Source organism: Lissotriton vulgaris, chromosome 5, assembly GCF_964263255.1.
Source record: "Lissotriton vulgaris chromosome 5, aLisVul1.2, whole genome shotgun sequence".
In the NCBI taxonomy this organism is placed as follows: domain Eukaryota; kingdom Metazoa; phylum Chordata; class Amphibia; order Caudata; family Salamandridae; genus Lissotriton; species Lissotriton vulgaris.
The window spans coordinates 924,184,543-924,197,634 of record NC_141693.1 but is presented as its reverse complement, the minus strand read 5'-3'; the positions used below and the strand labels follow the sequence as shown (position 1 = coordinate 924,197,634).

At 41.0% G+C, this 13,092-nt stretch overlaps 1 protein-coding gene across 1 annotated transcript in view; it reads right to left on the bottom strand.

The window, feature by feature from the left end:
• CFAP46 (cilia and flagella associated protein 46) overlaps positions 1 to 13,092 on the bottom strand; it is a 1,558,477-nt gene that overhangs the window by 28,438 nt on the left and 1,516,947 nt on the right. The window contains exon 60 of the mRNA XM_086922533.1: positions 4,922 to 5,002. Within this exon, the coding sequence (XP_086778659.1) occupies positions 4,922 to 5,002 (81 nt within the window). The remainder of the gene's footprint in view (positions 1 to 4,921; positions 5,003 to 13,092) is intronic.

The window sequence follows — 13,092 nt, the reverse complement described above, 5'->3', positions numbered from 1 at the left end:
GGAGGAAGGAGGCTCCAAAGCTACACTCCCCAGGGCAATATTAGTATATGTGGGAAACTTTTTGCTCCGAGAAGAAATTATTCAGAAAGCTAGACCAGACAGTAAAAGAACTGTTGAGGGAGTCACCTTCTTATCTAGACCAGACTTCTGCCATGTGACAGTCGAGAGGAGGTGGCGGCTCAGGCAACTGATCTCGCAGTTCCAGGCCCTAGGATCAGAGGCATACCTACTGTTCCCAGCTAAACTGAAAGTCATTACAAAGGGAAGAGTTAGGATGTTTATGTCGGAAGTTAAAGCACAGCAATTCATCCAGGAGTTGGGGGGGGGGGAAATAGGAGGTTGTGGTAAAATTGTAATTTTCTAAGATTGCTGCAGGCTTAGTACTATGGGCCAATGAAGAGGGGCTAAGAGTGGTCAAAGGGGGGATGTTAGAGATGGTGGGAGAGGGGTGCGACTAACGCAACTCAGAAGCGGCCACATATAGGTCATTGCTGACCTATTTGCCTGGAAGGGGGGGAGGGTCAGGATCAGGGAGGGGGGAGGGGAGGGGGAGGGGGTAAAAAATCACTGTCAGTTTGTAGGTTGGTTAAGTTCCTTAGCGCACATTTTTCTCATACATTTTGTTGTATGTTTCACGGGAAGAAAAGATAGAAGAGAGTTTGATGATTGGGAAAGCACAACCGAGGAAAGTGTTAACATAAGTCGGATATGCAGGAGAGGTCTTTACGATAATTCTCAATGTCTTGTAAGTTAGTTTCAATAAATGTATGTGGCTCAAACGATCCAAGAAAGAGGTCAAATGTAGCAGCCTATATTATAACTTTACAAGCGGATTTAGTATGTCTACAGGAGACGCACATAGAAGAAAAACAGATATATTTAATGAATCAGTTGGGGTTCGATGTACTAGCAGCTAGTAGGCAAGGATCTAGGACAAGAGGGGTGGCAATTTTGGGGAGAAGAAGGGATGTGGTAGTTCAAAGGAAGAAGGAAGACCAATGGGGGAGATGGGCTATGGTGGAACTATGTTTTAAAGGACTCAGGTTAACGCCGGTAACCATGTATGGATCCACTGAAGATGATCCTGAGATATGGCAATTTATGGATGCAGAATTAGCCCAGTGGCCTCAACCAGTGATATGCTGCGGAGATTTTAATATGCATGATCCTACAAGTTCTTTTTTGAATACAGGAGGGGGGTATATTGGAAGAAAGAGAAAGGTATATAGGGCTATTGCTAGCATGGTTAAGCATAATTCATTGGTGGATCCCTGGGTGATACAACACCCCTTTGTAGATAGTAGCACCTTTTTTCGGCACCACATCAGGTTTTGGTCAAGCTGGATTATTTCCTAATCTCAAGGACATTTATCTCTGGAACGTTGATTGAAAAACAACCAAGGACCATTTCTGATCATAGTCCGTTAATATTGACAGTAAGGATTCCACAGACACAAAGCAAGAGGTCGACGTGGACCTTTGAGCGGAGCCTTCTTCAAGATACTGAATATCAGAAACATATGGAAGGCTGGATTACATTTTTTGGGGAAATTAATCATGGTACTACCCCTATAGGACAAACCTGAGATTGTTTTAAGGCAGGGGTAAGAGGAGAAACATTGAGTTACGTTTTGACAAGGCGTAAGAAGGAGAGGATGAAGATTGAAGCTATCCGGCAAAAGCTGATTATTGAGGAAGGGAAGTTAGGTACTGCAGTAGAATCTAAGTCCGGTCTGGAGTATTTGTTGTTAAAACTGGTAGCATTAAAGGCAGAAGCTGTAGAAAGCTTTTCTAGAAAGACGGCGGAGAAGTATCTGGCTAAAAGGGAGGAGGCTTACGAGTGTAGTGAGAAAGTGGGCCATATCCTTGCGGTTAAAATTAGACATCAGAGAGCGGCAGCAGAGATAAAAGAGATATTGGATTCACAGGGGAATACTGTTACAGATCTGGTTAGGATAAGAGATGTTTTTAGAGTTTTTTATGAAAAGTTGTATGCACGGGAAGATACAGGGGGAATTTTTGAAATCAGTAACTATCTTAGGGATATAATCCCCCCATCCCTCTCAAGGGAGGAAGGAGAAATATTAGAATCTACCTTACGTTTGGAGGAATTTACTGAAGCATTGGGTAGTTTACCATCAGGAAAGGCCTCCGGGCCAGATCAAATTCCGGTCGAGTTCTACAAAGTATTCCGTAAATGTTTGCTGATATACATGTTTGAGGTTATGTTATATGTATAACAGGGGGGACAACCACCAGAATCATGGGGGGGAGGCCGATATAATTGTTATTACTAAAAAAGGAAAGCCCCCATCTCTCCCTGGTTCGTATAGGCCAATTACGCTGATGAACTCAGACGTTAAGATTTACTCAAAGATGTTGGCAAATAGGTTAGCAGGGTGCATTGTTCATTTGGTGAGCCTATCACAACACGGCTTTATACCCGGGAAGGGTACTACCCAGCATATTAGGATGGCGATAACTATAATTGATGCAGCAGGGGTCGCAGGTGACCCTATCTCAGCACTCTTCTTAGATGCCGAGAAGGCTTTTGATAGGGTCGCCTGGGAATATCTATGGGAGGCTATGAAGTGGTGTGGTATAGGGCCTGGATATATACTTGCCATTCAAGCCCTGTATAGAGATCCGGCTGCAAGGATTAGAGTTAACGGAGGACACTCAGATTTAGTTAATATACAAAGAGGGACTCGACAGGGTTGTTTATCTTCCCCGCTGCTTTTTGCCCTATATATTGAACCACTACTTCGCAAACTGGAGGGGAATCCGGAGATACAGCCTATGTCATTGAATATTTGTATTGTGAAAACTCTTGCTTATCCCGATGACGTGGGTATATTGACTCCGAATCCGGATATAGCTATGGTAGGAGTGGAGACAGAGGCACATGTCTTTGGGCTGGTTTCAGGGTACAGCTTAAATAAGACAAAAACCCAGATAGTTTTGAATAGTTTTGCAAGCAGTGTGGATAACAGGGTGGTTAACAGTGCAACCTATTTAGGGATCGAAATCTCTACAAATTTGGAGGAGGTGGTCGAGTCAAATATGAGTCCATTGTTGGCGAAGGTTAAAAGTGATTTAGAAAGAATAAATAACTTACACTTGTCTTTGGTTGGATGCACTAATGTGCTGAAAATGGTTGTTTTGCCTAAATTTTTGTATTTATTTAGATCAATTCCTTTAATTTTTGAGAATAAATGGTTTAATATGCTGGAGGGTATAGTAAATAGATTTATATGGGCTCATGGAAAAACCCGCAGGGCTTATAAATGTATTACTCTACCAAGGGATAGAGGGGGCTGGGGTGCACCAGATTTTAGATTATATTATCTTGCTGCTGCACTCCAGTATATGCAGGGGCTAATAGGAGGGGGTGGTGGGTTACCGAAAATTACTACTATGTCAACTGAAGTCTACGCAGCTGTATTAGGCCAGGATGCAGAAAACTGCTTCCTGTACCACACGGATCTGGGTTATCTTAGAAGACAGTCACATAAGACCCTTAGTGCTGCGCTTAAAATCTGGAGCTCTTTTTTAAAAAAGACAGGTATGGGAAGATTCAATAGGTATACCAAAATATATCAAAATAAATCCTTCCCTGTAGAGATCTTCGCTGATTCAGTAATGGCAGGCTGGGAAGATAAAGGGATACAACAAATTGGGGATTTAAGAAATTCAGTGGCGATAGTTCAATTCGAGGACTTGGTAAACAGATATAAAATAAGTAGAAGGGACTTTTTTAAATACCTTCAGATTAGGAGTTTTTTGAGAAATAAACAAGGGGGGCCGGCGGGATTTGAATCTAATGAGTTGATGGAAGGGATAACTACGGGAGAGGAACATTCGATTAGGTCGATATATGCCTGTTTGTCAAAAAGCAGACAGGATGACTTGGATAAACACAGGGATAAATGGGTGGAGAAAGTAGGGATTACTTCTGAATCTTTCCATGAATCCCTGGAATTAGGTCGGTCCATTCTCTGTTCTGCTCCCTTGCAATCCCAACATTATAAGACCTTATTCTCATGATACCATACTCCGGCCAGGATTGCGAAATGGGGGGGTACTGAGGGTATTACCTGTCCTAGATGTAATTCGGTTGATGCAGATATTGTGCACATGTTTGCTACATGTCCTCAGCTATATACGTTAATCAAGGATATTGAGTACTTTTTGGATAACTCTTTAAGGATAAAGATAACCCTTACAGCGAGCTTAATTATGTTGGGAGATGATTCTGAAAATACCTCAATGGATCCAAATGACGCAATGTTTTTGTTTATGGTGACTGCTGTTTTTAGACTAATGCTAGCTAGAGTATGGTTAGACAAGAGTCCCCCATCCATGCAAACATGGTTATCAAATTTAATTTCTATACACAATTTAGAAAAACATATCTATGCAAGAAAGGGTAGGATTGGGAGGGCTCGGGTATTAAAATCTGGGGGCCACTGGCGAGGTGGAGAGCAGGGATAGGTTGATTGTTTTTTCTGTTTTTGCTATTGTGATTTTGTGCTGACTCTTTGATTCTATTGAAATTCTATTATATTTTACACTGTTGTAATGGTACTTCTCTGCGTTCGTATTGTGAGATGAACAAATGTAAGATGGAAAGATGGTTATTTTTTCAAAATGTGTGCTTTGGTTGTAAAGTATAAAATAAAAATATATTAAAAAAAAAATAATATTAAATAAATAAAAGGAAAGCTTGGCCCACCAAGGCCAGGACACTGACTGGTTTTCAATACTTTGTGTTTCAACTCCACATCACTAATAAAATTCTCCCGAGACAGAGTGAAAAAGAGTCATAATTCCAAGTCTTTAAGCACAGGTACGTACATTTGCATGCAACAGTTATATTAAAAATCATTATATGCATTGTATATTGATTCACTTTGCTTACTTTTCTCTAATGGCTGCGGATCTGCAAACTTTCTCAGATTCTGAATTGCCTGACCTGTGGTCTTTCCAATTCCTATCATATCTGAAATAATAATTAGGATTAGCCATTTAGTTATCTTCAAAGAAACTCAAAAAAACTGAAGATAGCACTGAAGATAGCAGATAAACAAAATCATATTTATTGAAGTGTGTGTTTGTGTATATGCATGTGTGTGTATTTATGTTCGGCAGCATTTATTTAACATACGGCGGTATAAATACCCATATTTCAAAGGGAATATTTTATGGAAATGACATTCTCAACCCACTCTACACAGATGTACAAATGTGCATTGCTTAATCAATGTTCTATTCATGAAAAGTAAACAAAACCTGAACATACTAATTCTAATCAGTGTCCACTGTTGCGCACATCAAACAAAGAACAGCTTCAACAATCTCTCCCTTCTACCGACAGAATGTGTTTAGCAAAGCACAATATCTTTTTCTAATAATTCTGTTTCAATGAACTCGCTTCGTACATGCTATCTGCATAAAAAATATAAGCGTAATGTCTTCCTCTCTCTCTCACACACACACACACCCACACACACACCCTTCCCCCCAAGCAACATGTATACTATAACCCTCTGGTGACGTTCTGTTGTTCACAAGAAAATTACAACCAACTCAGCCTTCCACTTCAAGATTTATTATGCCCATTGAGCCACTCGATCGTAATCCACAGCCATACTATGCAATTACCCACTAGGAATGCTCAATACTCAAATATTTATAGATACCTTCACTGAAAAAAATTGTTGAAGTGAAGGTATTTCTTTCTTTTTTTTTACTCGGAAGACAAAACATGACATCACAATTTTAAAAACCTTGAAGCAAAGTTAAGGGTTAAAAGACGAAATGAAAATAATGCTATTCACAAGTCATGCAGAGCAAGGCAATCATAAATATCACCAGAGTACTGCTCAGCACCTCATTCATGATGTATCAAATGATATCACCATGGTCAATCAAGGACACTGATGGACCACATTTGCACTGTGGCTACTACACCATTGGGGTCTCTTGGCGCTGATCTTATACCTTTTATTTCTGAAATCATTTTAGGGCAGGAGGCATGGTATTTCACAAACATTGTGTAAGTTTGTATTGCTTATTTGTAACTCACGAATACCGGAACCTGAGTATATTAGAACAGAGGTAATGAGGATCCTGATGATGAAGGCCTTTGCAAATCAGACACAGTGATTTAAATGTAATATGATTAGCAACAGGTAGAACATGTAGAAATCTATGTGCTGATGGCACATGGTCCCTGTTACAAGAGCCCAAGACAGCCTACAAAGGGTAGAATTATGAGCTCACTGTACTCTATCTGAGAATTTTAGGGAGCCAACCATATACAAGACTGTAATCATTTAAGTGGGCTCACAGCTGCACCCCATTCTTAAAAAGCTGTTTGTTGCAGTCATAGTAATGTTGATGTCTTTATGTTCTATGGCTGTAGAGGTGAAACCTTCCACTGGATGGCATTTGTAACAGTTCCTCTGAGGGCTCGACTGCAGTGGCTTCTGTATCCTGGAATTGCTAAAAACATAGTTTAAATGTACTTGGTTTGTCCGTGGACTTCATCATTATATATTTAGAGAAGCGCTGAAGCCACTGCTGAGAATCCATGCATCATAAAAATCACAATGTTAGCTCCCGGGGCACCCTAGACCATCTGCTGCCCTGTGATCACCAGCTAAAACTATGAAATGCAGGGTTCATCTACACATAGTCTGCAGGCCGCTAGGGTAACCATCCAAATGTCAGGTGAGGAGGACTTGGGTGCTCTATGGATGGGGCTGTTTCCTGCCATGCGTAGCAATTCTCATTGGGCTGCATGGAGCATGTGTGAACAACACAAGCCCCATCGCCCAAAGATACACTTCTGGGCGCAGCCTTCAGACGCCATTTTGAAATGGTCTGGTTATTGTGCATTAAAAGGAACAAGAAAAGGTCCCACAGCAAATCAGCTCAAAAAAGAAAGAACCCAAGTGTAGTTCACATATTCCTCTAAGTACCAGGTCTAGCTTAGACTGTATACCATGTAAATATAGACAAATGTTAAGAAAAAATGTAAACCATAAAGGATGTGTGTCTTATAAAAATATACAATTTATTACAATTCAGGTATAAAAGCAAGTAGTTTGTACAATAAATGTGCCCAAATACACAATTTCTTATTTGTTAAAAGCAGTTAAAAATCACAATTTATTTAAAAAACATTTTATCACAAAAGTCACATTTTATCACAACTGTGACTTTTGTGATAAAATGTTTTTTAAATAAATTGTGATTTTTAACTGCTTTTAACAAATAAGAAATTAGAAATAAGAAATAAGAAATTGTGTATTTGGGCACATTTATTGTACAAACTACTTGCTTTTATACCTGAATTGTAATAAATTGTATATTTTTATAAGACACACATCCTTTATGGTTTACATTTTTTCTTAACATTTGTCTATATTTACATGGTATACAGTCTAAGCTAGACCTGGTACTTAGAGGAATATGTGAACTACACTTGGGTTCTTTCTTTTTTGAGCTGATTTGCTGTGGGACCTTTTCTTGTTCCTCCTAATTAGACTCCTTGTCCCCCATTTAACTATAGAGGAGGCCTCCCTTCTTTTTTCTTTTATTGTGCATTAAAGCCTTCTGCATATGCCACTGTGATAGAGGATATTGCAGGTTATATTCACATCCTCTTTGCAACTTATCATGTATCTCTTGGTGTTGGAATTCAGGTACGCCTCCCCCTATACATTTGGGTTGGTTGGTGGGGGGGAGGTACACAAACATTTTTATCAAGTCCCTTTGCCGATTAAACTTACTTTGCTCAAGAGGGCGACCATATTAGTTTGGGAACCAACATTTATTTCACACTGGTAATAGTTTTGGGAGGTTGATTCACAGTGCTCAAGTATTTCCTCCAGAGAAACTTTTTTTTACCTACTAAGCGCATCTATTCCAGGGAATAACGGTGACACACACACCTATACTTGCATACAAAGTGTGTCTTCGACCTACAGAGTGACTGTGACACGCACACCATTTCGTTATTTGACTATTAAGGATAGTGGATGATTGTGAAGGCGCTTTACTTGTGTTGCACTTATACACTAGAACTGTAGGTGTAGGGTACGTATGGTTGTTCAATGGTAGTTATTAGCGTTTGGAAATGTGTTAGGACCATTATGCAATCTTTGAATCCTCCACCACCCTTTTTGGAAACTCCAGGTAGTCCACCAATTCAATGGAAGCAGTGGTTTGATGCATTTGAGATGCATGGTGCAATAGGTGCATTGCTTTTCAGACTTGAAAGGAAAAAGCTTCTCTTATTATTTTTTTATGGGTTTGAAGGGAGGGAGGTATTCAAACATCTTCTGGAAGTAGACCTTGCGGAGGGGGAGGAGTTGGAAGAATATCAAGAAGTGGCTAAAAAATTAGAAAGGAGATTTGATATCCAACCTAGTTTAGTGGAATTGCGACAGAGTCTTCAACAGAATACAAACACAGAACGAAAATGTTGATACATACGTACTTTTTTTGCGTAAGTTGTGCTCGTAGTGCCAATTTGGTGATTTTACATATCAACTAGTAAGGGGTCAATTGATTGCTCTCTGTTCAGATAAACATGTCCAACAGAAGCTACTCACAATGGATCCTTTCACATTCGTAGATGCCACCAGAATTGCAAAAAGCACATAATTGTCCAACCTATCTCTGAAAAAATGTGATGAGTCCACTACACTGAGAGAGGGTGTTAATGCTGCCCAGGGCAAATTAAAAGTAAGGCAAGATGGAAGTTCCAAGGATAAGAGATTTTTTTAGACAAAAGATTATTTGTTTCAGGTGTGTCAACTACCCACATGGTAGAGGGGGAAAGGGGAGTCCTACTAGACAAGTAGTGTGCCGCAGATGTTCAAAGGTTATTCACTTTGCAAAAGTATGTCACGCCAATCAAAGTCAAGAGTCTAAAGTGAGCAGTGAAGTAGAGGAGGACAGATAGGATTTGGTGGATCAACAGATCATCATGAGTTTCAGGACATGATTATGGTTGTTTCAGATGATACTATTGTGTGTGCTGATCCCAGTCAATGTGTTGATTCGTAAGTTGATGTCCTTGTAAGTGTCAAGCGTTTACGTCTTTGGTGGATTCTGGCACAAGGATCGCTAACATTACGTTGGAATTGTTTTGGGAGACCTGGTGTGGCAGAAAGCTGCTCCCTCCTGATAGGTCATTTGTATCATATGAAGACAGGAAGTTTGAATTGAAAGACTTTATCCCCTTCGATGCTCATGACGAGCTCAGCTCGTCCTGAAGTACACCTCTCGTACACTCATGACGAGCTGAGCTCGTCATGAACAATGGGAAATAATGATGGTCAGCACACAGGGTAAATCTGCACCGCACCGATGGTGTTATTGATGATGTACTAGAGTTTAAAGTACACAGAATTCAAGTTAAAATGTATGTAGCGATTAAAGGTCTGAAAACATTGGACTGGTGCCACCAGTGTCTGTTTGGTAGGGTACTTACGCAAGACACTAGTGAGCAGGTGCTGGTTGTTAAAGATCATTCTGTGACTATTGATATTGAAGGAGAATGTAGCAATGTTTTTGGCCCCAGGTTATCTAAAACATTAGGGCTCAGACACAAGATTAAAGTGAAACAGTGTGCAATTCCAGTGAAGCAAAAGAGTAGGTCAGTCCCATTTAGTTCTAGGAATGGTTTTGAAAATGAGCTATGTGCATTGCAGAGTAAAGGGGTACTTGAGCCAGTTGAATAGAGATTGTGGTTGTCACCCTTAGTTGTAGCTCGCAAGCGCAGTAGTCAGTTGAGGCTCTGTGTGGACCTGAGGATTCTCAAAAAAAGAGATTTGGGTGGATTTACAACTTTTATCCAAAATAAGTGATTTGTTAGGAGAACCGGGTTCTCTAAAATTAATTTTGTCTCCTGCATTACATCATGTAGTGTTAGAGGAATCATACAGGCATTACACAGTTTTAAATTCACCATTTGACACTTTGCAATTTTGTTGCATGCTATTCAGTTTGGCATTCGTAGTGTCAGTATTTCAACACGTAATGTACTAGTTGTTAGGGAAGGTGCAGGGATTTAAGGTGTTTTGGAATGATGTCTTGAATTATGCCAAATGGTTGGAGGAACATGATAAGATTCTGAGGTTGCGTCTCAGGATTTTTGCAGCTAGAGATGTTGTGGTTAAAAATAAAAATGTGAGTTTTGGAAAAATAAACATTGAGTTTCCAGGGCTTACATTATTAGGAGAAGGAGTTTGCCAGGGTGGGTTAAAGCTGTAGTGGAATGTCCTAATCCCAAAAACAAAGATGAGCTGCGTTCATTCATTGGGCTGTGCGAGTTCTATTCCACATTTATCCCAGGATATGCTACAAAAATTAGAAATCTCACTAACATGTTAAGGAAAATTCAATTTTTATAGGATGATTTGTGTCAGGGAGCCTTTGACAGGGTTAAGATGGAAATGACTAATATGAAGGCTTTAGGTCTGTATCATCCCAATCTCCCATTTGTGATTACTCTAGGCGCAAGTAAGTATGGGTTGGGTGTCATACAGAGCCAGAAAACTAATTGCGGGGAAGTTACCATAAGCTCTGCATTCAGAGTTCTCCGTAAACCAGAGATGAATTATTCAGTCATACAAAAAGAGTTGTTTGCCTACTATTGGGCTTTAGAAACGTTCAGTTATGCATGGGCAAGAAGATTCGTTCTCTAAATGGATCACAAACCACTGGTGTAAATTATGAATGGCAAAAAGGTTAAATATACCACACTACACATTGCCCGTTTTACCACTAAGCAGATTCAATATGATTTTGAGGATGCATACATAGTTGGAAAAGCTAATGTTAGAGCAGATTTACTTTCTAGGTTGCCAGTACATTACATCCTGAAGAGCTTATTAATTTGTCCCTACCTTCAGGCTCTGTCCCTAGTGCTTGGAAACAGGCCCAGGTGATTCCTATTTTTTAAAAACCTGCTCTTGACCCTCAAAAATCTGAGAATTATCGTCCCATCTCTCTCCTCCCGTGGGCAGCTAAATTGACCGAGGCCCATGTTAATACCATCTTAGCTAATCATCTCCATTCTGCTAATATTTTAGATCCTTAGCAGAATGGCTTTAGCCCCGGTCATAGCACAGAGACTGCACTTCTCTATATGGCTGAACATCTTCGCATGTTGGTTGATTCTGGTTATACGGCGGCACTGGTTCTTCTTGATCTCAGTGCCGCGTTCAACACTGTCTCCCATGACATTTTACTCCAACGTCTGGTTGAGGCTGGGGTAGACAATTTGGCACTTGAGTGGTTCCGATCTTTTCTATCCGATCGTACCTTCAAGGTTACCACTCCTCCTTTTGAATCTAAACCTTATGCGATTGCCCAGGGAGTCCCGCAGGGATCGGCTCTTAGTCCCACCTTATTCAACCTCTATGTGCAGCCGCTAGCTGCTGTCGCCATGCGTGGGAACCTGACTATGTTGTCCTACGCGGACGACACACAGCTGGCGGTTGCCATAAGTGGGGCTTCCGATCTCGAGGCTGCTAAGTTCCGTGAAGGACTTGTATCTGTGGCTCGCTGGATGACTGAAAATGTCCTCCAATTGAACGCCAAGAAAACCGAGGTGCTCATTGTCGGGAAACAGACCCATCTATGGGGCGATAATTGGTGGCCTCACGAGCTTGGTCCTACCCCTATCTCCGTCTCTGAGGTAAAAAATCTAGGGGTTTGGTTCGATTCCCAACTGAGCTTCTCCACTCACACCAAAAAGGTTGCTGCTACGTGTTTTGGGACTTTGCGTCAGCTCCGATCCATTTTTAAATTCTTCGATGCTCCTACTAGACAACTCATTGTTCAAACCATGATTCTGTCTACGTTAGATTATGCCAGCTCTCTTCTTCTTGGAGCTAATCAGGCTGAACTTTCCCGTCTCCAACGTGTTCACAACGCTGCCGCCAGGGCTCTGGTTGGCTTACCCAGATTTTGTTCAGACAGAAAAACCATTCACAAGCTCCACTGGCTCCCTGTTGCTAGAGAATTATGTTTAAGTCTCTTTGTCTGTCGTTCAAAATCCTTAAACACTCCTCCCCTCAGATCCTGGAGCACCTCATTTCCCCTTACGTTTCAGCACGTTCTCTGAGGTCTTCTGGTCTCCACTTAGCCATAGTGCCGCGTTTTAAGAGGTCCAGGATCGGCGGCCGCTCTTTTAGAGTTCTTGCTGCCAAGTTATGGAACTCCCTTCCTGTCCACATACGTGCTATTGATGGGCTTCTTTCATTCAGGAAGGCTGTAAAAACTTTCCTTTTTCCCCCAGCTCCTTAGTGCTGCTGTGTTTTGGTTCTGTTTCGCTTTTGTCCGATTTTTCTGTTCTGTTAAGCGCCAGGACGCCCCTTTGCTGGGGCATCTGTGCGCTCTATAAATCCGGATAACATAACATAACATAACAAGACAACAAACAGGACTGTTTGGTTGTGGCAGTTGAAGTTGTGGAGCTCAGAGCATGTTCTAAAGTGGAGTGGATGAATGCTTGTGAGGAGGATGTAATCACAGGACAGGTAAAAGGATTTTTTGTGAATGGTTGGCCCAAGAAAAGAAACATTTATTCAGAGTTGCAGTCATTGTGCAAAGCTGCAGAGGAGTTATCTAATGAGGATGGAATCTTAGTAAGATCAGACAAATGTGTCTCTCCCAGTTTCATTTGTCCCCTCGTGATGCGTTGCGCACTTGAGGAGCATTTGGGTGCTACAATGGCAAGAAGGTGAGTCAGAGCTCATTATTGGTGATCTTCCATGGATAAGGAGATTGACTTAGTTGTGAAAGTATGTGTTGTCTGTAGCCAGGCAGCGAAAAGTCTCAAGGTGATTTCACTTTATCACCCACAAATGAATGGTTTGGTACAAAGGAAGAACAGAGTGGTGATTGACTATCAAGTGGGTCAAGACAAATGGGTGTTTTGTTGAAGGAGCAAGTAGATCAATGTTGTGGTTTTACTTCACCACCCCACAATCTGTAACCAAAGTAGCTCATTTTTATTTACTTATGGGGTGGTCACCAACCTCTGTTCTTTTACCCAGCCTAGTTGCC